At 61.7% G+C, this 26830-nt stretch overlaps 4 protein-coding genes across 10 annotated transcripts; 2 read left to right on the top strand and 2 right to left on the bottom strand.

Annotated features, from left to right (window-relative positions):
• The first annotated feature begins 134 nt into the window (after positions 1–134).
• ZNF784 (zinc finger protein 784) lies at positions 135–3343 on the top strand. Its single transcript, XM_055551585.1, is given in 3 exon segments — positions 135–282; positions 1462–2212; positions 2215–3343. Coding segments are annotated over 3 exon segments (963 nt in total). The 5' UTR covers positions 135–204; the 3' UTR covers positions 2349–3343.
• Positions 3344–5756: 2413 nt separating this feature from the next.
• Positions 5757–16595, bottom strand: ZNF865 (zinc finger protein 865). 2 transcript variants are annotated; one of them, XM_055551580.1, is made up of 2 exons: positions 15499–16595; positions 5757–9298 (listed from the first exon to the last, which is right to left on the bottom strand). In XM_055551580.1, exon 2 carries the CDS (start codon positions 9270–9272, stop codon positions 6147–6149), a length of 3126 nt encoding a protein of 1041 aa, XP_055407555.1. In that variant the 5' UTR covers positions 9273–9298; positions 15499–16595; the 3' UTR covers positions 5757–6146. The 2 variants fall into 2 exon arrangements, with proteins under 2 accessions (XP_055407555.1, XP_055407557.1); XM_055551582.1 differs by lacking the exon at positions 15499–16595 and adding an exon at positions 10289–11132.
• Positions 16596–17069: 474 nt separating this feature from the next.
• On the bottom strand, positions 17070–23226 carry ZNF524 (zinc finger protein 524). Of its 5 annotated transcripts, none has more exons than XM_055551586.1 (2): positions 23207–23226; positions 17070–18352 (listed from the first exon to the last, which is right to left on the bottom strand). In XM_055551586.1, exon 2 carries the CDS (start codon positions 18311–18313, stop codon positions 17516–17518), a length of 798 nt encoding a protein of 265 aa, XP_055407561.1. In that variant the 5' UTR covers positions 18314–18352; positions 23207–23226; the 3' UTR covers positions 17070–17515. The 5 variants fall into 5 exon arrangements, with proteins under 5 accessions (XP_055407561.1, XP_055407566.1, XP_055407563.1 ...); XM_055551591.1 differs by lacking the exon at positions 23207–23226 and adding an exon at positions 20789–20901; XM_055551588.1 differs by lacking the exon at positions 23207–23226 and adding an exon at positions 20442–20579.
• On the top strand, positions 20907–26589 carry FIZ1 (FLT3 interacting zinc finger 1). 2 transcript variants are annotated; one of them, XM_055551584.1, is made up of 3 exons: positions 20907–21001; positions 22435–22792; positions 23656–26589. In XM_055551584.1, exons 2-3 carry the CDS (start codon positions 22475–22477, stop codon positions 24835–24837), a joined length of 1500 nt encoding a protein of 499 aa, XP_055407559.1. In that variant the 5' UTR covers positions 20907–21001; positions 22435–22474; the 3' UTR covers positions 24838–26589. The 2 variants fall into 2 exon arrangements, with proteins under 2 accessions (XP_055407559.1, XP_055407558.1); XM_055551583.1 differs by lacking the exon at positions 20907–21001 and having other exon boundaries at positions 21209–22792.
• The last annotated feature ends 241 nt before the right edge of the window (positions 26590–26830 follow it).

The following is a 26830-nucleotide window of genomic DNA, read 5'->3' on the forward strand; positions in this document are numbered from 1 at the left end:
GTTTCTCTGGCACCCAGTGCACCACGCAGAATGGCTCCTGAGGGCACTGACAGGTGATTAGAAGAAATTCACCTCTTTCTTCCCAGCTCCCTGGATGCCCCGCCCAATCCTCCAGTGCGCCTGCGCCGAGGCGCTGACGCCATTCCCAGGCCACGCCCCCTCCCGAGGCGACCACGGGCCTCGGGGGCGGGGCCTGGGCAGAAGATGGCCGACGCGCGCCCGGAACCCCCGAGTCCGAGCTCAACGGCCCCGGAGCCGCGATCCTCGGAACCTCCGGACGTGGTGCGGGCGAGGAAGGGGCCAAGACTGGGGACTCGAGATGGCAGGAGGTCGCAGGGCTGGGGGCGGGGCTTAGGACGGGGCGGGGGTGGCATTTATGGCTCCGGCTCTGGGGGCGGAGCTTCTCGGTGGGCGAGGGGACGGGGTTATCGTGGAGCCAATGAGGGTGGTGGGTGGGGCCTGGGTGGGTGGACCCCGAGGAGGGGTGGGTGGGACATCTGAGCTGTTGATGAGTTCGGAGAGGAGTTCCCGGGGATGGAGTTTGTCTAATCAGGGGGCGGAGCCTCCTAAATTTTAGGGGTAGCGAACCTGGTAGGTTGGGAAGGTGACCCTCAAAGACAAGGGTGTGGGTTTATAGCTGGGGCATCCACGCTGGGGTGGGGTATGATTCTGCAGGGATCAGAGGGATGCGTCTTGATGCCCAAGAGAGGATTTGGGTGGAGGAAGAAATGACTGTTCCAGGTGACTTTGGACACGCGCTCAGGATAGGAGAGTACCTGAGGACATTCATTCATTCAACAGACATTTACTAGTCCTACCTGGGCCAGAGAGATGGAGAGGCGAACGAATACATAAACTGTATTCTTTTGGAGCGCGCAGTGGAATAGGGGAAGAGAGACAATAAACCAGACTTAATTGTGATCTGGAAAGAGTGAGCTGAGAGAGTGGGGGGTAGGGGAGCTAAATTTAGACGAGAGCAGTCAGCTGTGTACCGGCTTATAGTTACACTGGGGTCAGAGAGATAAGCAGGAGCTGGGTCATGGTGGATATTAGATGACGGTTTGGGATTTTAAGTGCAATTGGAGTCATGTGACAGTTTTGAGTGGGAAAATGACTGCTGTCTGATTTCCATTTTTCAAAAGGTCATTCGGGCTGCTTTGGGGAGGTGGGTTATAAGGGAGCAGGCGTAGGCACAGAGACATTCAGAGGGTTAGGAAACTTGGCAAGAGATGATTGGCTTTTAAGTGCAGGTGGAGGAGAGAAATGGCTGGATCTGTGATGTATTTTGGGCAGGAGGGGAAGCCTTGATGGTCATAGGGCAGAATCCCGGAGGATAGAGAGCTGAATCTAGAAATCGAGGGGCCCAGAAGGCTGCAGAGAGCATTTTAATAAGTGGGGTGTGTTGGGGGTGGGGTGTGGCAGAGTCCACAGGCTCCTCTGTTTCTCCCTCTCCCCACTCAGGTCCTGGTGCATGATGATGGCCGCCCGGCCACCCCCCCGAGTGACCTCATCGAGATCCAGGTGGTGAAGGTGACAGACACCACCCTGGTCCCCGAGCCCCCGGAGCCAGGTTCTCTGCACTGTGCCTTGTGCCCGGCTGCCTTCCGGCTGGTCTCCGAGCTGCTGTTCCATGAACATGGTCACCTGGCGGGGGCTGAGGGTGGCGGGCAGGGTGGGGACCCCAGCCGGTGTCATGTGTGTGGCCACAGCTGCCCCGGCCCCGCCAGCCTCCGTGCCCACTATAGCCTGCATACCGGCGAGCGGCCCTACCGCTGCGCCCTCTGCCCCCGGGCCTTCAAGGCCCTGGCCCCTCTGCTGCGGCACCAGCACCGACACGGGGTGGAGCCGGGGGCCCCTCGAAGGCCCCCGGAGGCGGCGGCGGCGACTCCAGAGCAGCGGCCCGGGGCGCCCCCGGAGAGGTCGGAGGTTGTGCTGGCGGCGGCAGCGGCGGGCGCGGCGGTGGGGAAGCCCTTCGCCTGCAGGTTCTGCACCAAGCCGTTCCGCCGCTCCTCAGACATGCTAGACCACGAGCGGGTGCACACGGGCGAGCGGCCCTACCACTGCGGCGTGTGCGGCAAGGGCTTCACCCAGTCCTCGGTGCTCAGCGTCCACGCGCGCATCCACACTGGCGAGCGCCCCTTCCGCTGCAGCCTCTGCGACCGCACTTTCAACAACTCCTCCAACTTCCGCAAGCATCAGCGCACCCACGTCCACGGCCGGGGCCGGGGGACTCTGGGGGCCTGCTGGCACCGGGGGCTGAGGGGCCGGGGAGCAGGTGTGGGACAGGGAACCCTCCTGAAGAGGGGCATGGGGAGACGGCCAGAGTAAAGGTGGAGGTCGACCAGTAGTCTGGGAGCGCACATTGCTGCAAGGGGGGAGTGGGTGGGCAAGAGAGGCTAGGGAGGATGAGGAGAGGTTCGGGGTGGGGTGACATCAGAGCTCGCAGAGATGGCCACGAGCGGCCGGCGTGGGACAGCACACGGACAGCCGGGCTCAGGACGCTCACAAGTCACACAGCCCCTGCGTGTGGTTCCCAGAAAGGCACAGTGGCAGCCCTGTGGGTGCTAGGAACCTGGGCTGGATGTCATGGCCTCGTCCGCCTCCCTGATGGCTTGTCCTTGCGCAAGACATCACTTGTCGCAGCAGAGCCTGGGCACTTCTTGGGGCAGGGGGATCCAGGCCGGACCCTTTCGCCTACCTCACTGGATCACACTGACCCTAATACTGCCCACCTGTCCTCAGTCTGCCCGCTGGATCCTCCAATAAAGAAGCTGGGACCCTGTCACCTAAAGCCAAAGGGTCCCCGAGTCACAGTGTCAAGGATGGAAGCCTGACCCTAAGGATTTTGACACCAGGAGCCCAACCCGTGCTCCCATGGTGGTCCCTCCCCTAAGCCAGACTCCTCTTTCAAGACAACTAAAAAGATGGCCCACACTCAGCCAGCTGCTGCTCCCCTCTTAAAGCTCTCGGCTCAGAGCCCAGGCCCTCCCGGGGGGCTACCAAGTAGCCCCCAGTGGATCTAATTCCCTTCCACTACCAAGTGGGAGCAAACAGCTTACAGGCCGGTCCCAGGCTATCCCACGGAAGGGTTGGTGGATGCCGATGGAGCTGTCCTGGAGGGCCTGTGGTGGGTGTGGGGCAGGAGATGAGTCATTGGGTTAGGGGCAGAGGAGGACCTGGGGGCTGGATGTGGGAGGCCTCCAGTGCTATTCCTATTAAAGAAATTTCTGAAGGGTTTCTCTATGTTGATCTTGTTTTGGGGGGTGGGTAGGAGGGCTACCCTGGGGTCTTGTCCCCAGCAGTGAGTTGTGACTCTCTTCAAACCTCTGTTTCCTCATCTTTAGAACCGGGGAGGGGGTGGTCAGGGGAGGTGTTGGTGGTGGACAGTTTCTGGCTATCCAGAGAAGCTATGCGGTTCAGCTGTGGAACTAGGGGTCAGGGAAGTTCGGCAATATGAAGGGGCTCCCAGGATTGGTATGCTTCAGGAAGGGGAGCCCAGGACTCACACCTCTTCCTGTTCACCCAACACCCCCACAAGACATCCCATAGATGAAAGAGAATTCTGTTTTCACCAAGGAGATGCCCCTGGTGTGGACATCACCACCCAAGCTACACAGCTTGGTGGGTTCCTTAAGCCATCTTCACCCTTCACCCATCCGTCTAATCCCTTATCGATTTCCTGTTGTTGGAATCTGAACGCTTCTTTTCATCATCACTACCCTTGAAGACCAAGCCAACAAGTCTCACAGGTCGGGGCCCCGCCCTCCTCACTCTCCAGGCTGTGGCCACCTGGACCCACCCTTTGGAAACACAGATCCCCACCTTGTCACCAACCCCCAGCTCCTTGTGGCCGCGAGGAGGGATCCCAAATGTGAGTGCCTATAGGCACTTCATGATGATGTGAGTGAGGAAGGTGGTGGGGTTTTGAGGAGAAACACCAGGACCAGCGAGGTGAAATGGGACCACTGACACGGGATGCGATGGTGCTGCAGCACTTTAGAGAATACATGCCACGTCCAAAGAGAGCAAGGACTACCTGGCCCCGGGCGGATGCAGACCACATTGCTAGATCTTCCAAATTTTCAAAAGTTGCATTGCTGTTTATATTATGTGTACTCTCTCTCTTTTTTTAACATGGCTGCATTGGGTCTTAGTTGTGCATGTAGGATCTAGTTCCCCGACCAGGGATTGATCCCCGGCCCTCTGCACTGGGTTTCTGAGTCTTAACCACTGGACCACCAGGCAAGTCCCCATATGTAAAATTGCTCCATGTTCAAAGTTTGGCAGCCAAGTCTTTTTTTATTTTTCCCTCCCATGGGCTAAACCGGAATCAGCGGCTCAGATCCAGCGGCTGCCAGCCTCCAACCCCTGCCTCCAAGGTCATCCGAGCTCCGCTGTTTGGGATTTGTGGCTCTTCAGGAGCCAGTCCCCGACCCTCGGCATCTCCAGCCACACCAATCTATTCAAAATTGGCTGGAACAGCTGGGTTGACTTGGACACGCTTTAATCCTCCACCTGGAATTCAATGCCCACATCACCTGGCAAGCTTCCACGGCCCTGTCATCCTTTGGATGTCCTGCTCCTCCTGAGAGCCTGGTTAGCCCCTCCAGTCTGATGCGGAGAGTGTGCCATGCTCTCAACCCCCGGGGAGACTCCACTCTACAGCATCCATGTGACTCACTTTGAGTCCCACACCAGGTCTGTCACCTGCTGGGTCTCTGGCATTAGAGCAAGATGGCCACACTGGCTTCCTGCCCTCTAGTGGGTCAAACTGGACTCACCCAGGCAGTGAGCCCTGACCTGAGCTGGTCTCCAGATTTCAGTCCTGAGGCACCCAGGACTGTAGGTCCAGGGCTACTACGAACCTGCTAGGTATCCTTGGAGCCTTTCATCTCGGGGACCTCAGCATCCTCGTCTGACAAGTGGGCTAAGTCAGCCTCACAGGGCATATATTTCACTGCTCTGAGGACCAAAATGAGGGCTGTGAAAGGGCTTCTGGAGTTCCACGAAGTCACCCTGGAAGGAGGCATCCTGTAAATGGGCTGTATAATAAACAGCCCTGGCTCACCAGCTCTCTTCTGGCTCATTTGAGGGCCAGGAACGTGTCCACTTTGTGTTTTCCGGTGCTAAGTCACTCAGGCGTGTCCAACTTTTGCAACCCCATGGACTGCAGCCCACCCGGCTCCTGTCCATGTAATTTTCCAGGCAAGAATACTGGAGTGGGTTGCCATTCCCTCCTCCAGGGGGTCTTCCCGACCCAGGGGTCGAAACCATGTTTCTTACGACTCCTGCAATGGCAAGCAGGTTCTTCCCCACTGGTGCCAATGTTTCCCCATGTCCATCAAAGGACTGGGCAGATGGGCCCTGGGGAAATGTTGGCCGTGGAATAAACAAACCACAAAAGCATTCTGAAGGGGACAGGGTCCAGGTACCTGGTTGGTTCCCCAGAGCCATGACTTACCTGTCTTGTTCTGCACGTGCTCCACTGGGAGCCCAGAGCCTGGACATGGTGAAGCCTCAGTGACTACCAGCTGATTGAGGAAAAGCAGAGAGAGGCAGGGCAAGGCAGAAGGTGCTGGGAAGTCACCATTCCAGGAAGCCGAAGTTCTCAGCCTTCCGTTTGTCAGCACTCAACCCCCTCCCCTGGGACGAAAGAAGGGACTCCAGCGGCCCTGTTGATAAGATTTATTATTCTCCGCTCTGTACAAGCCGCGTCTGCCCCCCGCCCCCCACCCCCACAAACCAAGAGCACCCAGGCCCCCACCCCGTGCCCTCCCGAACCGCTCACGCTCCGCTGTCCGGCCAGTTTGCCGGGGGAAGGGGGAGAGGCCGTCCAGACCCGGCTCCACCCATATCACTGGGGGGGCTGCAGGCTGCTAGGGCAGTGGGGCTGGAGAGGGGTACACATTAGGGGTGGACGGAGGGTCGAGTTCAGTGTCCGATAGGAGGAGAGGGCCAGGGAGGTCCAGGTGGAGAGAGGCAGGCTAGGGTCTGCACGACATGGGCCTTGGGGGAGGAGACTAGTCTGTCTTAAGTTCGGAAGGATGATGGATGGGAGGGCCGGCAGGAGGAGGTCCGCGCCCCCGAGGGGCGAGTCCGGGAGGGGACGTCTGATGGGAGTGGCGATGGGGAGGCACACTCCCCGATCAGGCGTCCTTCCCGGGCAACGGGCCGGCCCCCGCTCCCGGCCCCGCCAGGCCCTCAGCCTTGTGCGCCAGGCGGTGTTTCTTGAGGCCGTATGTGTTGGCGAACCCCTCGCCGCAGGAGGAGCAGCGGAAAGGCCGGCCGCCCTGGTGGGCCGCCAGGTGCTTCCGGAAGTAGCCGGGATCCTTGAAGGCCTTGAGGCAGGCGGGACAGCGGAGCTCGGGCCGCGGCGGCTCGTGCGCGCGCTGATGGCGCAGCACGGAGCTCAGGTAGAAGAAGCCCTTGCCGCAGTGCTCGCAGCGATAGGCGCGCTCGCCAAGGTGCAGCCGCTGGTGCTCCAGCAGGTTGGAGCGGTAGCGGAAGGTCTTGCCACAGGCGCCGCAGCGCAGGGGCCGCGCCACAGCGTGCAGCCGCCGGTGCTCCGCCAGGCTGGACGACTGCGCGAAGCGCTTGGCGCACACGCCGCACTTGAAGGCGCGCTCGCCCGTGTGCACCACGCGGTGCTGCCGCAGGTACCAGGAGCGCAGGAAGCCGCGGCCACACACGCCGCAGCGGTAGGGCCGCTGCTCCGTGTGGCAGCGCTGGTGGCGCATGAGCAGGGCCGCCTCCCAGAAGCGCTTGCCGCACACCGGGCAGCGGAAGCCCCGCTTCTGCCGGTGGCTGCGCCGGTGCAGCAGCAGGTCGTAGGCGCCCGCGAAGCTCTGGCCGCACAGGCCGCAGCCCAGGGTCCGGCGCACCAGGTGCACGTACTTGTGGGTCACCAGGCCCAGGAAGTGCTTGAAGCTCTGGCCACAGGTGGCACAACTGAAGCGCTCGGGGCCCGCGCTGGCGCCCCCGCTGCCCCCGGCCGCCGCGGACCCGCCAGCGTCCTCGCCCCCGGACACCCCAGCCAGCGCCGCCACGGCTGCCCCCACCTCCCCGGCCAGCCCGTTGTCCAGCACGGTGGCCGCGTCGGTGCCGCCGGAGCCCTCCGGGGGCTGGGCGCCGCCAGGCGCAGGCGGCAGCAGGCGCTCGGGGGCTGCCTGGTGCACCAGCTTGTGCCACATGAGGTTCTCGATGAAGCCGAAGGTCTTGCCGCAGGCGTCGCAGCCGTAGGGCTTCTCGGCCATGTGCGCCTCCTTGTGGCTCATGACGTGGAAGAGATCCGGGAAGTGCTCGCCGCAGTCCGAGCAGGCGTAGCTGAGCCCGTCCGCGGCGGCCCCAGACGCGGCTGAGCTGCTCGGGCCGGCCGCCCCTGCGGCGCCCTGGGCGGCGGGGAGGCCGGCGGCCCCGGCCAGGGCGCAGGGCAGCTGGAGCCGGTGCACTTGGCGGTGGCGCGTGAGGCTCTGCGGGTAGCCGAAGACCTTGCCGCAGAGTTCGCACTTATAGGGCCGCTCGCGGGTGTGCACCACGTGGTGCTTGCTCAGGTGGAAGGACTCACGGAAGCGCTTCCCGCACACCGGGCACTGGTGTGGCTTCTCGCCCGTGTGGATCCGCTCGTGCCGCTTCAGGGTCTCGCGGCGCCCGAAGCCACGCCCGCAAATGCCACAGCAGAACGTCTTGCCGGGAGTGCTGGCGCCCGAGCCCCCAGCCCCGCCGGGGCCGGCCCCGCCGAGCAGCAGCGGGTGGGCGCCCAGCAGCGGGACGGGCACTGCGCCGTACACCACCGCCGCGGCCGCCGCGGCCGCCGCCTTCTCGCCATCGGAGGCGGGCGGGTCCGGGGGCAGCAGGTAGGGCCCCGGCGGGAAGGCGGGTGCGGGCGGCGCGCCGGGGGCCGCCGCGTCCTTGGGCGCATCGGGGGCGGCGGGCGGGCCATGCGCCGCCTTGTGGCGCAGCAGGCTCTGCGGCGCTGAGTAGGACTTGCCGCACAGCTCGCAGGGGTAAGCGGGCCGCGGCCCGGGAGCGCCCGCGTGCGCCGCCTGGTGCTTGAGCAAGTAGGCGGCGTCGCGGAAGGCCTTGCCGCACACGCCGCAGGGCAGGCGCAGCAGGTCGGCCGAGTGCGTCTTCACGTGGCGCTTGAGGCTCTCCCGGCGGTTGAAACTCTTGCTGCACACGGAGCACGAGAAGGGCTTCTCGCCCGTGTGGATGATCTGGTGCTGGTGCAGGTGGCTGGGCTTCTTGAACACCTTCCAGCACAGCGTGCAGGCGAACGGGCCGTCGCCGCCCCCCGCCGCCGTCCCCGCTGGAGGGGCCACACCGACGCCCGCGCCCGCGGGGGCCGCGCTGCCGTCGGTGGGCGCGGCCGGGGGCCCAGGGGGCGCCGAGGAGGGCGCGGCGGGCGCTGGCAAGCCCAGCGGCGGGAGTGGCGGCGGCACCGGGGCGCCCGCAGCCGGCGGCACGTCCTTGTGGCAGCGGCGGTGGCGGATAAGGCTGGACACGTGGTTGTAGGTACGGCCACAGACGCCGCACTCGTAGGGCCGCTCGCCAGAATGCACGAGCATGTGCTGCACCAGGTGCGAGGACTGCTTGAAGGACTTCTGGCACACGCCGCACGGGAAGCGCCGCTCCATCAGGTACTTGAGCCGCCGGAAGTAGCCTTTGTCGTCCTTGGCCGCTTCGCAGGCTGCTGCCCCCGCCGCCGGACCCGGCGGCGCCTGCGAGGCAGCGGGGAGCGGCCCGGGAGTCCCCGGGGGCGCGGCCAGCCCCGGGGCGGCCCCCGGCCCGGAGGCCGGCCCCCCGCGCTTCAGGTTCCCAAACAGGTGCTGGTGGCCCGAGAGGTCCACGATGCCCCACTGCGGGGCAGGGAAGGCCGTGTCGAAGATCGGGGGCGGCGGTGCCCCGAAGGCGGGAGGCAGTGGCGGGTCGGGCTTCTTGGCCTGGGAGGACGACGACGAGGACGAGGAGGAGGACGAGGACGAGGAGGACGACGAGGAGGGGGCCTCGGCCTTGGGCTTGAAGCTGGCCTGGGGCGGGTAGTCGTACTGGGGCGGCGGCGGCTGTGGCGGCGGCTGTGGCGGGGGCCCCGGTGCGCAGGGCAGCGCAGCTACCGCCTTGGCGTGCTCCCCGTACAGCTCCATGGGCTCAAATCGCTGGTGGTTGAGGAACTCCAGGAAGTCGAAGGGGTAGCTTTGGAAGTGGACCCCGTCCTCGCCCCCCAGGCCGCCGCTCCCGCCGCCCCCGGCGCCGCTGCCCGCTGGGTTGGCCTCCATCCTGGGCGGCGGGGAGATGGGGGACCCTGCGGAGAGGAGAGCCGGGCTCAGGAGGCAGGGCCGCGCGGGGTCCCCTAGCTGCGGGCACTAAAAGAGCCACACGCACCAGCCGGGCCCCCGCACTATCCGTCTTCGCCCGTCGGTCCCTCTGTCCTTCCCCCGCACCGAGTGGTCTTCCCCCAGGGCTCCGCTGGCACGATGACTGATCTCTCCCACTCGGCCTGCCGCCCCCTGCTCGCGACCTCTCTGGCCCTCGTCTCCCTCCTCCTCCAGAGATTCCCCCTCTCCCTTCTTCCCGCGGTTCCCACACATCTCCATCCATCCCCAACACCGCCGGCACACCTTGTTCTCAGACTCTGGTCTCAGGCCCCTGTGCAAACACTTTCAGGCCTCGAGGCTGGGTCACCCAGGCCCTCTTCTCTGTAGCCCCCACCACCACACACGCACTAGCCCAAGCCCTGTGCTCCCAAACCCCTCAGGTTCTGCCTTTGCCAAAAGACAAGAACCGTTTCAATCAGAGTGGTTAAGAGGGTGGCCTGTGGAGCCACGATGCCCTGCTAGCCTCTCGCTGTGTGACCCTGGACAAGTTCCTGAACCTCTCTGTGCCTGACCCTCCCCATCTACACGTGGAGGTGACAAAGCATGTCCCTGTCTCCCAGGGCTGCTGCGAGGACCCGACAAGCTCTGGTGGGTCCGGTGGACACTCGGTGCCCTCTGGGGATTCTCGTCCTCATAGTAGGAACACAAAGTCAGGACAAACAGGGTTGGGGGAGGGGGGGGCAGGGGGAGAGCTGGGACGAGGGCCGTGTGGGTAGTTCCTGCACTACCAGGTAGGAAGGAGGCGCTGCCGGCCTGAGGAAAAACAAGCTACAGTAGGAAACATGCCGGGCCAGGGTTTAAGCCCCATCCCCGTCCTGACCTATGCTTGTAAAGGGGGCGCTGACCCCCATAAGGAGGGGGACTTAAGGGGGCTGGCTGGCAGAGCTCGCTGGCCCAGTCCCTGGAGCTACGTGTACCTTCATGGGCATCACGCGCCTGGGAGGAGCCTGGTGGCAGGTGGTCCAGGAGTCGGGGTTCCCGCCCTCGCCCCTGGGGGCAACTCCTGCTCCCTCCACCCAGCAGTTGTTCTCGAAGCACTTTTCCAGGACCTCTCCTTCCAGACTGCAGCTGGCCAGCATCCGTCTGCCTCAATCCAGTGTCCCCTGCAATTGATCTCAGCCTGACACCCACCAGAGGCCCCGGGAAATGCCTCCACTGAGCGGGTGGAGTGCCACGGGGAGAAGGGCCCGCCCGGTCAGGCGTGCTTTTTAGCCATTGTCCCCCCTCTGCTGGGGCCCGGGCCCTGCGGCCAGACCACCCCAGGGGTCAGTGGGCCCGTCTGGCTGCCTCTGTCCCCAGACAGGTGAAAGGTGAGTGCCTCCCCGACCCCTGCCCGGAGGTCAGAATTTTTAGCCTCCAGCTCCTGGTGTCCCTGGGTGCGATTCAGCAGCCCATGCCCTTCACACTCGGCTGGTTAATCTGATCTCCGGAAGGAGCAAAGGCGTGGCCAGGTGCTGGTGGAAGCCTGTGTGCGAAGCCGAGTCCGGGAGGCAGTGCTAGAGTGGGCTGGGGAGGGGACCGTGGGGAGGCATGTGAAGGATGGGGGCGGGGGGGGGGGGGGTGGTGGTAGGAAGCTCCCGGCGGGGGCGGGGCCGGGTCCCGGGATGAAGCCCCGCCCCACCCCAAGCACACAGCTAAGGCTGCGGGGCGCTCCCCCAGGCCAGCACCCTCGGAATCCTTGCCATGACGCGCACGCACAAGGTGGTTCCCCGAGGAGGAGGAAGGTGAGGGTGGAACTGGGGGGACAGGAGCCTTACTTTGGGGGCGCTCTCTGGGTTATGAGGGGCGTTTCTACAGGGGCCGGGTGGGAGGGGGGTTACCTTCCTGAACACATGGCGGTGAGGCTGCTCCCTCCTGCCTAGACCCTTGTCCCCAGACCCCACGCCCCCTGCCCTAACCCCCTTGAGGTCTCTGCTCCGGGTCGATGTCGCCTCCAGGAGAGGGGACGTGCATCCCTCGCCCCACCACTCACGCGCCCCTCATCCTGCCGCGCTTTTTTCACCAAAGCCACTGCTGCCAACATACTGCGCATATTTCCTCTTGCTGTCTCTACTGTCGGCTCTCCTCGCCTAAGACAGCGAACACTTGGCCTGTGTGGCTCACCACTGGGCGCCCAGCACCTAGCACAGCGCCTGGCGCAGCGTGGCTACTCGGTAAGTTATTTGCTGAAATGTGGGGATTAAACAGCACCCTCCCTCATCACCAGTGTGAAATCAGATGGACAAAAATGGAAAAGTAACAAAAGTTAGATGCAGCTAAAGCTGGGCTCAGAGGCAAACATAGCTGTTGGTGTCTGCTGATATAAATTCGTTGAATAAAGGGAATCGACTGTGCTGAACAGTACTTCCGGGGTTGGCGGGGGCGGGGGTGGCAGCATTTAGCCGAGATGGAGCTGATATTGTCGAGGTGTACCCAGGAGGATGAGTTCTGGTGGGAATGATGTCGTGAAGAGGGCCTCCAAGGCAGGTGAGATGCCTAAGGACTGAGGCTGAGATGCAGGCGGTGGGACTGAAGGACAAAACTGAACGGACTCACAACTATTTCCACTGGGAAAGGAGCCACATTTCCTGTCTCCGGGGACCTGAGTCTTAAACTGCTGTCTTTCTAAGGGGAGATGTATGGTGTATTTCGGGCAGTGGCCTGAGGGGGCAGCCCCTCCCAAGGGGCAGGAGTCCCACAGCAACTGCAATCACAGTCCTAGCAACTCGTGTTTACTGTCTGTCGGGTTTCATGTGGACCATCACCCTGATGCCTCCTAACGTCCTGTACATGACTGGATCCATTGCACAAGGAAGGAAACAGAAGTGGGAGGGGTCATTTCCCCAAGGAGGGGAAAGCAAGTACTGGATTCCAGGCCCCTGATGCCCAGACCTGTGGGCCATGCTGGTGCAATAAAGCTGCCTTGTGATGAGATTCTCATCTGTAATGACAATAACAATGACACACAGTAACGGGGCCCGAGTGAGTGCTTCCTGCGTGGCAAGTACCCTTTTAGATCCGTCATGTGTGTTGACTCAATGAGTCTTCCCAATAACCGTAGAAGATGGTTCAGATTATTAACCCCATTTTACAGAGGAAGAGACTGAGGGCCCGAGAGGTCAATTAATCTCCTAAAGTCATACCACCACCAAGTGGCAGGGCCAGGAATCGCAGGCCAGTGATGAGGTTCAAGAGGACATGCTGTTATCCTCACAACATGCCATCTATCCTTTTCTATTTTTGTGGTAACAACTCATGGCTTGCAAGATCTTAGTTCCCTGATCAGGGATGGAACCTGGTCCCCCTGCAGTGAAAGCATGGGGTCCTAACCTCTAGACCACCAGGGAATTTCCATGCTGTCTTTCAATATCTCCTCCAAAATAAAATTTTTAAAAAGCCTTCACTCCACTTTGTGCCGGAAATACTCTGCCCACTCACTTTGCCGCCACACAACGCTAGGACTAGCCACTGGCATTTCCTCCATGCTACCAACACCGCACTGTTTTATGTGTCTTGTTTCAATCACACTCACAACAGACTCGCAAGATAAGCATTCCTGGGACTTCCCTGGTGATCCAGTGGTTAAAAATCTGCCTTGCAATGCAGGGGAAGTGGGTTCAATCCTTGGTTGGGGAATGAAGATCCCACATGCCGCAACTACGGAGCCCGCGCGCCACAACTAAGACCCGACTGAGCCAAATAAATACGAAAAAAGGAAAAAGATAAGCTTTATTATTGTTCTTACTTAGTAGACAGAAGACTAAGACCGAACCATGTCACTGTTGCTCCTCTGCTCAAAACCTGCAGTGACATCTCAGAGGAGGTCAGAGAAGACCTCCGCAGCCCCAGCTGCCTCCTGGCAGCTCTGGCCACATGCCGGCTCCATCGCTGCCCCAGGGCCTTTGCACAGGCTGTTGCTTCTGCCTGGAAGGCTGGGACTCCCATCCATACAGCTGTCTCACCCCCTCATCTCCTTCACGTCTGCTCAGATGCTGTCTTCTCAACAGGGTGCTCCAAGACCACTGTGACCTGTCACCCAGAGCAACATTCCTGCTCACCCCAGCCTCCTTCGCTTCTCTCCTTTCCAGTCAGTGCATGCGTATGTGCATTTGCGACCCTATGGACTGCAGCCCACAGGGCTCCATGCGGATTCTCCAGGCAAGAATACTGGAGTGGGTTGCCATGCCTTCCAGTCAGTACCACCACGTATGTTCTATTTGTTGCTGGACTGCCCCTCCCGGAGGTGGGCTCCAAGCAGGCAAGATTTTGCATCTGACTTGTTCACTGGTCTAGCTCCAGCACTTAGAACAGGGCCTATCTCGACAAATGTGTTAAATGAGTGAATGAATGAGGCCTGGAAATAGGGAGTGGTCTGCTCAGAGATATGAAGGCTAGTGCGAGCCAGGTTTCATGCTCTTAACCATTTCACTCCCGGGAGAGGTGAGCATTAAGGAGTCCCCTCATCCCCCCCGGAGGACTGCAGCTGTCCAGGAGAGGAGTCTACACACAGATCTAACTTCTTGGTGCTGGGGGGACAGGGATCTCTTGAAAGAGGCCTTCCTGTCACTTCCTCTGACACTGCAGCCCTGCTATGCTCTTACCCTGCTGTATTTCTTTCACACAAGTATCTATATTTTGCTCTTTAATTGTCTGCCCCAGAGCTGGCATATGCACTCCACGAGGACAGGGCTGTCTGTTTTGTTCTCTGCTGCATCCCCAGTGTGTAGCAGGTGTTCATTGAACAGTTGTTGAACAAAGGAAAAGAATGAACAAATGAAGAACGCTCTGGGCTCCGCAGAGCTGACCAAGGCCAGGTGACTGATCACAATGCCCCCACCTCTGAAGCCCTGTGAGATCACACCGTCTCCCCCCTCATCTTCCCTTCCACTCCTCTGCTCCAACCTCACCACCTCCCCTGCTGCCCCTCCCATCAGCACGCTCACAGCCACCTCAGGGCCTCTGCCTGGAACAATTCATCCAGACCTTTCCGTGGCGAGGCTGCCTGTGCTAATTCAGGTTTCACCTCTGAAGTACCTCTTAAGGCTCTCAGAAAAACCCAGAAAACAGCACCGATCTTGTTTACTTGCTTTTGATCTGTCTCAACCAGACTGTAAAGACCCACAAAACAAAGACTGTATGGCTCGCTCCCCTTCACGCTGTACACCCTGGACCTGGAACAGCAAGTGCATATTCGTTCGGTGAAGAGTGAACGAATGCATGTCCAAGGGAAGAGGCGGCCGAAGCTGGGTCTTCCTTGGGGAGTCCAGGAGAAGGGGCGTGGGGAGAAGCTGCAGGTGAGGATGCGAGCTGTTAGGGCCAGGAGCAGAGGAGCTGAGGGGAAAGCCTCACGTGGGGTTCCCTGGGAGGACCCCAGACAGGCGCTGACCCCGAGGAGGGCGGGGTGGGGGGTGGGGTTTCAGGGGAGCCTGGGACTAAACCGGCAGCTATTCCTACCTGAAGGTGGGGAGGGTGTGTGAGAGCACAACTCTAGGGGGAGCTGTTTATGGAAGGGGGGAGTGAGGGTGTCGGTCATCGAAAGCAATATTCTCAAGGGGGATTATTGCGGGGAGGGGTGGGGGAGAAAAGGAAAAAAGGTATTTTGGGCGGCTGATCAGAATGCAATGTATTTTTACAGTAACGAAAGGGGCGTTGGCGGGTGGTGGTGGTTAGGAGCTTTGGGGGCTGTTGTGCGTGGACAGAGAGAATAGGGGTCTGCTATAAAACACTAATACCACACTCTTGCGAAGCAACCTACAAGAATACCAAAGGGAGGGTTCACGGACAGCTGCTCTGCACGGGGACGAGCAATGCCGATGGCATTTTGAGGGCTGTCCTTCAGGAAGCAAAGACGGGGGGGGGGGGGGGGCTGTGTAGAAAGGGAACCTATGAGAAAGCCTTAGTGGGGGGCCCTGGCAGCAGCTGAGGGATCGCCACGAATGAGAGCGCTCTGGTAGCTGTCCTGCACGGGGGGCGGTAATGGGGCGCTATCCGGAGTAGTCTTCTGGGGGAGCAGTCATGGGGGGGGCCCCCAGCGAGGGCAGGGCGCGAGAAGCACTGATAGGAACGCTCTGGGAACCAAGGCGGGCCAGGGCGGGACCCCCCGCCCACGCTGCCCCCGGGCCCCCGGGCCACGCGCCCCGTCACTCACCGGCGCCGGGGTCTCCGCCGGGAGGAGGCTGAGGAGGCGGAGGAGGCGCCGCCGCTCCGGGGAGACCCGAGGGCCCGACCGGAAGTGCCACCCCCTCCCCCTCCCCGGCAGCCCCGCGCCGCCCGCCTGCCCGCCCGTCCGGAAGCGGAAATCGCGCCCGTCTCCGAGGCGCCGGCGTGGAGGAGCGGAAAGGGGAGGCGGCGGCGGAGACCGGGAAGGGGAAGTGCGCCTGCGCGCTGGCTCGGGGGCCGCAGGGACAGGGGGAAGCCGGCCCCGCTTCCGGTGGGCGAGCGGAGCGCAGTGCGCCTGCCCCTTCTTAGGGCACCGCCCACACGCCTGGGGCCCCTCGTTAAGCCACGCCCCTTATGCAAAATTAACGCCTAAGCCCCGCCCCAGCCCCGACGACTCCTCTTTCGGAGCTTATTTAGCATAGTCCCCGCTCACCGCCTCAGAACCCACCCTCGTCGACCCAGCCCTTGAAGTCTGCCCCGTACTTCCCAGTCTCAAAGGCCCCCACTCTCTGGAAGCCCACCTCTCCCTGGTAACCCCCGCCTCTCGGAGCTTCTGGGGCCGAGTCACGCCCCTGAGCGTGAGCCCCGCCTTTTCCGCTCTCAGTGTTTAAGCCCCCGCCTCTCTCACCGCTTTCACGTACAATTGTTTCGCACTTCCAAAGCATTTCCCTAAGTCAGGGGGTCTGAAGGTGTGGCTTGAATACCTGCAGCAGCGGCGCCACAGGAAATTCGTTAGAAATGTAAATTCCCAGCCCCCTACCCCAGATTCCCTGAATCACAGACCCTGGGGGTAGAGCCTAGGGACCTGCGTTTTAAAACACCCTTCAGGTGATTCTGACGCAGGCTGAAGTTTCGAACCACACAGCTTTACCACATTTTACACGGCCCCTCTAGTATACTCGCTCTAAGCCTCGCCTCTAACTCAGCCCCACTTCAAGCAGCTAAGCCCAAGTCTCTCCAGCCCTTCCTCCTAAGCTCTGCTTTCCTCTGGGACTCTCCTTCGGTACTCCTCTCTTAAGGACCCTCTTCTCTCCCCTTGGCCTGCACAGCAGTTACATCCACCGCTCAGCATCCTCACAGTTCAAGTCCTACCTGTCCCAACACCTTGCTCTCCAGCAGTTTCCCCTTGAAGCCCCTCCCGTCGGATAAACCCCCTATCCATTCCCTCTAAACGCCCTCAGTTTCTGCCCGCCAACCCGCCCACTTGCTTAAGCCCCTCCCCGTCCTCAGTCCCCTTATCCTAGGCCCCGCCCACAGCCATCACCTAACTGCGCAACGTCCTGAGATCTGCAGGTCCAGGTCACTCCTTATCTATTTGCTGCTACTGCTGCTAAGTCGCTTCAGTCCGGTCCGACTCTGCGCGACCCCATAGACGGCAGCCCACCAGGCTCCCCCGTCCCTGGGATTCTCCAGGCAAGAGCACTGGAGTGGTCAGTCCAGCACGCAACCCTTAATTCCGTTGTGTCTCTGCAAACAGCTCCAGAACAAAGAGATGGGCCAAAGTGGTGGCTGATTAGAATGGAATCTGGTTAGAATGACGCGGGGAATGGGGACTCGGGGTCACGTTTGCAACGAAGGTTCTATGTTTTACTTGAGTGGACATTAAAGGGAGTGCTTTGGGGTCCACTGGAGATGGGAGCGGCAGCAGAGGCTTCTCCTAACCCAGTCTTTAGCGCCAAGCTAAAGAAGCACGTGGCATGGGGGTGGTGCAGCGGCGGAAGGGCATTGGAAGGGAGAAGGGGGCCAGCCCTGGGACCCTGAGGGAACACACACCAGTGGGCAGTAGGCAGAGATTTATTTCCACAGTCCCTGCCTCCACAGGCCTGTCAGTCCGGGGGAGGGTGGTAGAAGGCAGCAAGATCCAGAAGTTGAGGTCTGCACCCTCAGCCCACTCCCACAATGGGAAGACCACCAGACAAGGTGTCCCGGCCTCGCTGCCCAGGCCCCACGCCCACGGCACACCAAGCTCTAAACCTGGCCCGGGAAGCGGTGGCCGGGGGTGTGGGTCAGGCCAGCTCTTTCCCCTCCAGCTCTTCCTCGTCGTCGTCGGCCCCTGCCGTGGCCGGGATACCGTCGTCGTCCCACTGCGCTTCAGGCTCTGGGTCCGCAGGACACAGAGGTGCCTCCATGGCCTCGGGGTGCTTGCGTTTGGCGTGGCGCCGGAGCGTGTTGGTCTCCATGAAGCGCAGCCGGCACACCGGGCACTGGTAGGGGCGCTCGCCGGAGTGGACGCGGTGGTGGTGGGCCAGCTCGCCTGCCTCTCGAAAGCGGCGGGGGCAGAGCGGGCAGCGGAAGGGCCGCAGGCCCGCATGGATGTTGCAGTGCCGCCGCAGGTGGCTGGACCGCTTGAAGGTCTTGCCGCAATCCTTGCACTCATGCGGCTTCAGCTCTGAGTGTGAGATGCTGTGACGCTCCAGGTCGGAGAGGTAGGGGAAGGCCCGAAGGCACACCGGGCAGAAGTGCGGCGCCTTCTTAGGGCCGGGGCCGGAGCTCTCGGGCCCGCCGGCCACTGACCCTTCGGAGACCGTGTAGGGCACACCCTGATCATCGATCAGCAGGAGGTCACTGCTATCGCCGCTGCCCACCGGGGCGCTCACCCCCTGTGCCAGGGGGGGCTCCTGCTCTGACTTGGCGGGGCGGCCCCGCTTACGCGGGAGGGAGGCCTTGAGCGTCCGGTGGGAGGAGGTGGCCCCCCCAAGACTTCGGCCTCGGCGGCCCCGGGGAACAGGAGGCGGTAAAGCCAGAGGTTTCTCTTCTTCCTCAGGCAAAGGCGAAGGCCACGGGTCTGGGCTGGGGGTGTCCATTGAGCAGTGGGGGACTTGGGTCTGGGCACTGGAGCCGGGCTAAGAGAAGAGAGGGGCAGCCGTCAATGCAGGGTGGTCTGGACTAGCCCTAGTACCCCAGACAACTTCCTGGGTTCCAGTCCGGCGACCAGGGCATGGCCGACATCCGCTTGGACGCGCAATTAAAGCCAAGCTAGTGGGTAAAATAGCAGGATAATTCTGTACCAGTCACTAAACACCTGAGCCCCATAGCCGTCTCCCAGACCTCCCTGACTCCTCCTAGACATTCAGGGTCAACCAGCAAAAATAAAGAAAACTCCTCCTGGGGGGACAGAGTCCAACTGAGGGTGCAGGCCAGTATTTGAGCCTCAGAACAGAGAGAAGAGCCAGCGAGGCCTCAGAAATGTTTTCTCTCTCTTCCTGAGGAGGTGAGAGAAGGGGGCGGGGTGTCACGACTGGAAGAAAAAAGAAAGGGACTTGTCTGTTCCTGAGTTGTGGATGAGGATGTACGTCAGAGCTGTTAAGAGCCTGGGCTCTGGAGCCAGAGGTTTGATCAGAGCTCTGGAGCTCAGATTCCTGAGCTTGTCACTCACTCTCTGTGTGGTGGCCTTGGGCAAGGCGCTCACCTCTTTGAGCCCCAGCTAAGCCTTTGCGAAACAGGGTATTTCCACCTACTTGCACAGACGTGCCATGAGGATAATATATGTAAAGTGTTCAGTACGCAGGGGGCTTCCCTGGTGGCTCAGACAGTAAAGAATCAGCCTGCAATGCAGAGGAACCGAGCTCCATCCCTGGGTAAGGAAGATCTCCTGGAGAAGGGAATGGCAACCCACTCCAGTATTCTTGCCTGTAGAATCCCACGGACCCAGGAGCCTGACGGGCTACAGTCCATGGGGTCACAAGAGTCGGACACGGCTGAGCGACTAACACTTTCATACACAGAGGTCCTTAGGAGATATTAGCTCTTATCATGGCTTGTAACTAAGCTTTACACCAACCCTCTGAATAAAGGTATATCACCTCCTTTTTGCAAATTTGGAAAACGAAGGCACAAGTTGCAACTCCCTCCACTGGTAAGCGGCCGGGTCAGGACTTGTTCTCAGGGACCCCGGTGTCTCAGGGAGTAATAAGAAATGAGCCCAGGGGACCTCATGAGGTCCCTTAGCCCTGCGTTTGAATCCCGCTCTGCTAACTAGCAAGCGGCCTTGCCTCTCCGAGCAAGTTCCCACCTCTGTAAAATGAACATAGCAGGGTTGCCGGTTGTAATAAGCACCAAACGATCTACCATCAGCAACACCACCAGGGCCTGGGACCAGGGAACTAGAGTGTACTAAAATGAAGGGCGAGAAACACAGGTGCGCCCCATTAGAGCAGGCACCCAGAGTGAGACCCACAGAAGGGCAGCCACTTCTCCGTGACCACACGGCTCCCTCTGCTGGGGGTGCCTAGGCCAGAACCCGGGTCTCCGGAACAGGGCCTAGACCCTCGCCCTCCTCTACCCGGGCGCAGGCGCGCGCTCGGCCGGCGGCCCCGACCGCGCGGGGCGGGCCCTGCGGGGGCGGCGGCCAATGAGCGGCGCCGAGCCGCGGACGGCTAGGCCGAGCCAGGAAGGGGGTCTGCGCGCGCGCGCGGCCAGGAGGGCCGGCTCGGCGGGGCGCGAGGTCGGCGCGCGCGCCTCGGCGGTCGCGCGAGCCGGAGCAGGTGGGGGGCGCGCTCCAGGCGCGCACGGCCCCGGGCCTCCCCTCGCCCGCTCCCGTCCCCCCACCCGGGCCCCCCGCCTCTCGGGTACCTCATTTGCATGCCGCCTGGACTCGCGAGTGTGCGCGCGCGGGGGCGCGAGGCCGGCGTGCGGGAGGGGCGGGGGAGAGGGGGGCCCTGCCTCCCGGCGGCGCGCGCGCGGCCCCGCCCCTCGGAGTGGACGCCCCGCCCCCGGCGCCCCCGCCCGGCCAGGCTCGGCCCGCGGGGAACAAAGGGCACGCGCTGGGTCCTAAGGGCCGTTCACGTCCCCATCGGCAGGCCGCTCCTGAGTACCCGCCGCTCTCGCTGGCCCCGAGCGGTAAAAAATTACCGTACCAACACATCCTACATAAACAGAAATATCGTCCTCCCACAAAGGACCCAGCCGGGTGACCCAATGAAAGAAAGGTACCAAAAGGAGGAGAAACGGGAAAATGGCGGCGGGTTCCCGTAGTTAACATGGCGCCCGACGGGCTTCAAAGCCCACTGGAAGAGTAAAGCACAAGATGGAGCCCGCTCTTTCCTCCTGTCTCTGTCGCAGGCGGCGAACTTCAATATCTGTTTTTTCCTGATGCAACTCGACGTCCTACCCAGGAGAAGCCTGAGGCTGCGACGAGGGAATCAAATCTGCCCTCATCTTTGTTAACACCCACAAGCGTCGACAACGCCGGGATGAGGCCGCGCGCTCGTAGCTTGTTGCCCTTAGTCTGTATGGCGCCGAGGGTCTCCCTAAGTCCCGCCCCTTCCCCATGCCCTCACCCAAGATGGCGCCGCCCTGGCTTCTCTACCCTCCAGCAGCTGGGAAAGGGACGGGAAAGAAGGAGAAGGGAGGGCGGCGGGGAGGAGGGAAGCCAAGAAGGCGGGAGGAAGAGGGAGTGCGGGGGAGAAGGGAGCCGAGGCGGAAGTCGAGGGGCCCCCCAGTGGAAGTGACGCTACCCCCGCTGCCCAAAATGTCGGCGCCCAGAGGGAGGTGTAAGTAATTAAAGAGGAAAGCCGACTGACTTTCCCGGCCTCCCGGGGCCGCCTCACGGCTCCAGAAACCCCGCTCCGAGCGAGCAAGGTGGACTCGCCGGATCGCGGGCCCAGCCAGACCTGCCCCCGCCCCGGGCTCCCGGGCCCGCACCTCAGGGACAGGGGGGAGGGGCACAAAAGGCCGGCTCTCCGGGCCTGGGTCCCCGAGCTGACTGGGGAGGGGGGCCAGCCCCGCGGGCGACTGGGTGGGGAGGAGGCGGGGCTTAGCGGCGCCGGGGCGGAGCGATAGCTACGAGGAGGCTAAGTGGGCGTGGCTTGGGGAGTGGGCGGGACTGTGGTCGAAGTGGGAGGAGCTTGGGCAAGGGGCGAGGTTTGGCGAAGGGGCGTGGCTCCGGGAGACTGGTAGGCGGGCCCTAGGTTGAAGGGTCCCCACTGAGGCTGAGTGGGGAAAAGGGTTCAGTGTGGAGGTGGGAGGAGCTAGAAGAAGGGGTGGAGTTTGTCGAGGGATGAAGCTTTCAGAAAGTGATGGGCATAGTGGAGGAGGGTGGGGTTTAAGCGTGTAATTTGGGGGCGTCTTTAGTGGAAATAGCAAGTCTTTATAACTGCAGGTGAAATGACTTAGAGAAGATGGGGAGAGTGTCAGAGAGGAACGGCTGAGGTGGCAAGAGAGGGAGAGTGATGTGGCCTTGGAAAGAAAGGGGTTTACATAAAGCCTGAGCTTAAGGAAAAAGCAGGATTTAGGAGGTGGATCTTGGAGAAGAGATGGGGACTTCAAGAGGAAGCTCGGAGGAATTTAGCAGACAGCAATTAATCAAAACAGCTTAGCTGTTGAATCTTTACTGTGCGGTCAGTAAGCACTTGGCGCGTGTGACCACAATTTTGCTTAGTCCTCACCACCTCCTGAGGTAGGTCCTCCTAGTATCCTATTTTGTGGATGGAAATAGAATCAGTTGGTTTTTTCGAGGATAGTCATGGTCACCCTGGAAGGTTGATTCATATGCCCTTAACCCAAAATCTTTGTTCTCTCATTGGCTAAGAATGTCAGCCTTCCTCCGAAGATGACTTTCATCTTCAAAGAGAGGGGGTGGCTTTCAGAAATACAACAGGCTTCAGGAACAAGACTTTGGAAGGAGTAGGTGGGGCCTGAGCGCGAGCGGGCGGGGCTTAACCACAGTGGGTGGGGCTTGGAGCAGGGTGGAGTCCAGCTTAGAAGTGATTGGGAAGATAGGCAGATGAGTGGGGGGCGGGGGTCCAAGGAGAGTGGGAGGGGTTTTAAGAGCAGTGGGTGTAGCCTTTGACAGATGGGCGGGGTTTAGGAGTTAGTTCGCTGGATTTCTAGGGACAAGTGGCAGGTCTCGGAGTCCAAGGAGCCTAATTGGGGAGGCTGATGGGGAGGTGACTCCCTCACCCCCCTCCATGTCTCCCTGCTCCAGAGAGAGCCCCCACCCGCCACTGCCCTTGCACCGCGCCGCCATGGATGACGCGCCACTGCCAGCGCCCCCGCTCCCCGCCCGGGCCCCGGCCCCGGGCCCGGCTCCGCCCGCTGCTGCCCCCCGCGTCCCGTTTCACTGCAGTGAGTGTGGCAAGAGCTTTCGCTACCGCTCGGATCTGCGGCGCCACTTCGCTCGGCACACTGCGCTCAAACCCCACGCGTGTCCGCGCTGCGGCAAGGGCTTCAAGCACAGCTTCAACCTAGCCAACCACCTGCGCTCGCACACCGGCGAGCGACCCTACCGCTGCTCCGCCTGCCCCAAGGGGTTCCGAGACTCCACCGGCCTGCTGCATCACCAGGTGAGTCCTGCAGGCCGGCCCTAGGCTGGCCTCGCTGTGCTGGACTTGCCCTCGGAGTCCCGGAGACCCACTGTGGGCAGTAGCAGACAGCTGGCCCCTGAGAATTTCTCTCTCCCTCCCTCCCCATCGAAGCATCCTGTCCAGTGAAACCATGAGGTGTTTCTCTTTGAGTCACCACCCAACCCAGGAACTAAAACATTCACAGTAAATTTGCCCCTCCCCTGTCCTGTGCTTCTGCTCATATGCCAGCATCTGCAACTTTGTGTTCATCTTCCCGTACCGTTTTTCAGATAGATTTACCATATATGTACTTAATTCCTTTACTCAGCAATTATCTATCAACTGATTTCCCAGTTCCCAACCCCGGGGCTACCAGAATGAAATCAATAAAGTCCGTGCCTTCGGAGAACTTACATTCCATTGAAAGTGGTCCATAGCCAGGTAGACAATCAGCAAATTCACAGGCGAGGGTGATCTAGAAAGGAAGAGATTTGGGGAAGGAAGTTAAAACAGCAACAGCACTAATAACCATCTGCTGTGAAGGAGAAAAGGGGGAAAGCTCTGGGCTACTAGACAAGGTAGGAAAGTCAGGGCAAGGTGATGGTGCAGCTGAGACCCGAAGGAAGAGCAGGAATTCGCCGTGCGAACAGCATAACAGGAAAAGGGAACAGCCAGTCCTGAGGCTGGAGGGACCAAAAGAATGCGGACAATGGCCGGACGCAGAAAATGAGGAGAGGGTCGCAGCTAGATCCTGGCCCGGTGGACCTGGCCGGAGGCTTCCCCCGCGTCCCTTCGGGAGGCCAAGACTCTGTCCCCAGGGCCAGACTCTCAGCCCTGCCGGGCTCTCCCTCCTGCCCTTGCAGGTCGTCCACACTGGTGAGAAGCCCTACTGCTGCCTCGTCTGTGAGCTCCGCTTCTCCTCGCGCTCCAGCCTGGGCCGCCACCTCAAGCGCCAGCATCGTGGGGCGCTCCCGTCCCCGCTGCAGCCCGGCGCAGGCCTGCCAGCCCTGAGCGCGCCCTGCTCGGTCTGCTGCAACGTGGGGCCCTGCTCGGTGTGCGGGGGCTCAGGGGCGGGCGGGGGCGGCGCCGGCGGCGAGGGTCCAGAGGGGGCAGGTGCCGGCGCGGGGGGCTGGGGGCTAGCTGAGGCCGCGGCGGCCGCAGCGGCGGCCTCCCTGCCCCCGTTCGCTTGTGGCGCGTGCGCTCGGCGCTTCGACCAGGGCCGTGAGTTGGCGGCCCACTGGGCGGCGCACACCGACGTGAAGCCCTTCAAGTGCCCTCGCTGCGAGCGCGACTTCAACGCGCCCGCGCTGCTGGAGCGACACAAGCTGACCCACGACCTGCAGGGCCCCGGCGCGCCCCCGGCGCAGGCCTGGGCCCCCGGGGCCGCCGGCGAGGGCGGCGAGGCTCAGCCAGCCTGGGACGGCGGGCTGCTCCTGGGCCGCGCCGGGGGCGGCGTGCCTGAGCTGGGGGTGCTGCTCCCCGAGGGCGGCGGCGAGGCGCCCGCGGAGCCGTCGGAAGACACGCTGTACCAGTGCGACTGCGGGACCTTCTTCGCGTCGGCGGCGGCGCTGGCCAGCCACCTGGAGGCGCACTCGGGCCCCGCGGCCTACGGCTGCGGCCACTGCGGGGCGCTGTACGCGGCGCTGGCGGCCCTGGAGGAGCACCGGCGCGCCAGCCACGGCGAGGGCGCAGGCGCAGGCGCGGGCAGCGCAGAGGCGGTGGCAGCGCCCGCCCGCGAGGGGGAGTCTCCGTCCGGGGAGCCCGCGTCTGCCTCAGGCCGCGGCAAGAAGATCTTTGGCTGCTCCGAGTGCGAGAAGCTGTTCCGCTCGCCGCGCGACCTGGAGCGGCACGTGCTGGTGCACACGGGCGAGAAGCCGTTCCCGTGCCTGGAGTGCGGCAAGTTCTTCCGTCACGAGTGCTACCTCAAACGCCACCGGCTGCTGCACGGCGCCGAGCGGCCCTTCCCCTGCCATGTCTGCGGCAAGGGCTTCATCACGCTCAGCAACCTCTCCAGACACCTGAAGCTGCACCGGGGCATGGACTGACGCGGCCGGGCCTGCGCCCCGCTGTCCGACCTCCCCTCCCCGGCGGGCTGGACTCAAGGCCCGGGCCCCGGGGACCTAGGGACCACGAGGGAGGCCCCCCACTGGCCCTCCAGAGCCAGGCACGGGCCCTGGGAAGAGGGGACCCTGGCTGGAGGACAGGGGACCACCCAGAACCTGCACGGGCCCCTGAGCTGGTGGGCGGCAAGACTAACCTCAAGGGTCCGGGATCTATAGAGAGACTCGTAACCTCGAGGCCCCTGGAACACGTGCTCAGCACCCCCAAGTCAATTGGCCTCTAATATGTGGGGACCTGGGGATGACAAAGGGGTCTCCACAAGTCCTTCTCCTCTTGAGGGCCCTAATAATAAAAGATGGGCACCCCCTTCCCCACCCCAGGGAAGACTGCCCCTCTTCCTAAGAGCCATCATTCCAACCACCTAGATCTGGAGAATGGGGGCAACCATGTCCCCGGATTTCCCTGGATCCCCCCAAATGCTACCCACCAGGAGTCACTGGTGCCCCCAGATAACAAATATAGCCGGAATCTGCCTCCTCCCCTGTCACTTATACCCTGTGTGGAAAGAGGACCAGGGTAGTTGCCCGGTCTCGCTCCCCTACTGCGGAATGGATGGACCCTAATGATCTTCCCCGCCCCTCAAAACTTAGAATAGGCTGGTTCAGAATCCGACACCCCCCGCCCCCCATAGGATGGACTGATTCGGATGCACATAGACTCCACCCCCTGTCCACTGGAATGGGCGGGTGCGGGTTGCAGCCTGCACCCCACCTCCTCAGAGTGAATACGGCAGACATTCCTCCCCTCCCTCCAGCGTGGGGGCCAGTCCACGTCATTCCCCGCTCTGTGAGCTCAAGAGTGGGGCGTGGGATTCACCGGGATATCCCTCGCTCTGCTGTAGCACCTGTCTTTCCATCTCTGTCAGTTTGTCTGTGTTCTTCCCAGCGCCAAGGGGAAGGGGGGTTTGGCTGGGGGCGGGGTGTCCCCTGTGAGCCTTGACCTCGCCCCCTCGCCCCACTCCGTAGCTTCTCCTGGACCCCAATAAACGCTGTCCTTTCAGCCTCTCCCGTCTCATGTCCTGATCCTTGGTTTTTAGGGACGTGGGGGCTTCTACCTCCCTGAATTAGGGCAGGGAGACAGACAAAGACAGAGCTTTCCTTTCGCCGGAAACATTTCGAGTCCTCCACTCCCTCACAGAGACTGCCTGCCACCTCGTGGCATGTGAGAATCCTAATTTTCCCGATCAGGGATCGAACCCGTGTCCCCCCACACTGGGCGCGTGGAGGCTTAACCACTGGACACTGCCAGTCCCAGTGTATGACCGTTTTAATGTCAGGGATGGTTTAGATCTCATCCGAGTGGAACCCTGCCTCTGAAAAGCAAAACCCACCCCCAACGGATGGACATGCCCCCTGGGACCAGACACACGCTTTAGAAACCCTCAATACCACAGCACACGCCCCCTAAACACCTAAAGGCCCCGCCCCTTAGGTGCTGTCTCCCAGGCAACCAAGTTTGTCCCTTAGAGTCCTTCCCTAGATTAGGATCCTCCCATCTGAGAGTGAGCAGACTTTCCACACTGTCTTCTACACACTAAATTTTATTCCTGTACTGAGTGCCAGGCACTGTAATTCCCCCTGGGGATCCAGCAGCGAACAAAATTACTCCCTAAGAAAACAAATGGCAAAAAAAAAAAAGAAAAAACAAATGGCTGGGCTGCATCACCGTAGGTGGAGTGGTCTGGTGTGGGGAGAGGGGGTGTTTCTCTGCAGAGGTGACACCTGATCTGAGACCAGAAGGGTGAGGAGGGGCCGGCCAAGTGGACAGCTGGGTAAGCACAGGAGGGGAGGGGGTGGTGAGAGGAGGTGGAGAGGTGAGCAGGAGTCAGGGCACGCAGACCCTGGGCTGACATAGGCATCTGACTGTGCTCCGTGGACACTGATAAGCACGACTGTAAGTATGAAGGGATGCGACCGC

This window comes from Bubalus kerabau, chromosome 17, assembly GCF_029407905.1.
Source record: "Bubalus kerabau isolate K-KA32 ecotype Philippines breed swamp buffalo chromosome 17, PCC_UOA_SB_1v2, whole genome shotgun sequence".
Classification (NCBI taxonomy): domain Eukaryota; kingdom Metazoa; phylum Chordata; class Mammalia; order Artiodactyla; family Bovidae; genus Bubalus; species Bubalus kerabau.

What these genes read in the sequence shown, in the direction of transcription:
- ZNF865 (XM_055551580.1), bottom strand. Translation starts at nt 9,272, where the DNA reads ATGGAGGCCAACCCAGCGGGCAGCGGCGCCGGGGGCGGCGGGAGCGGC.
- ZNF524 (XM_055551586.1), bottom strand. Translation starts at nt 18,313, where the DNA reads ATGGACACCCCCAGCCCAGACCCGTGGCCTTCGCCTTTGCCTGAGGAA.
- FIZ1 (XM_055551583.1), top strand. Translation starts at nt 22,418, where the DNA reads ATGTCTCCCTGCTCCAGAGAGAGCCCCCACCCGCCACTGCCCTTGCAC. An exon ending in CCGGCCTGCTGCATCACCAG is followed by an intron (nt 22,793 to 23,655) that starts GTGAGTCCTGCA and finishes CTGCCCTTGCAG; the next exon opens with GTCGTCCACACTGGTGAGAA.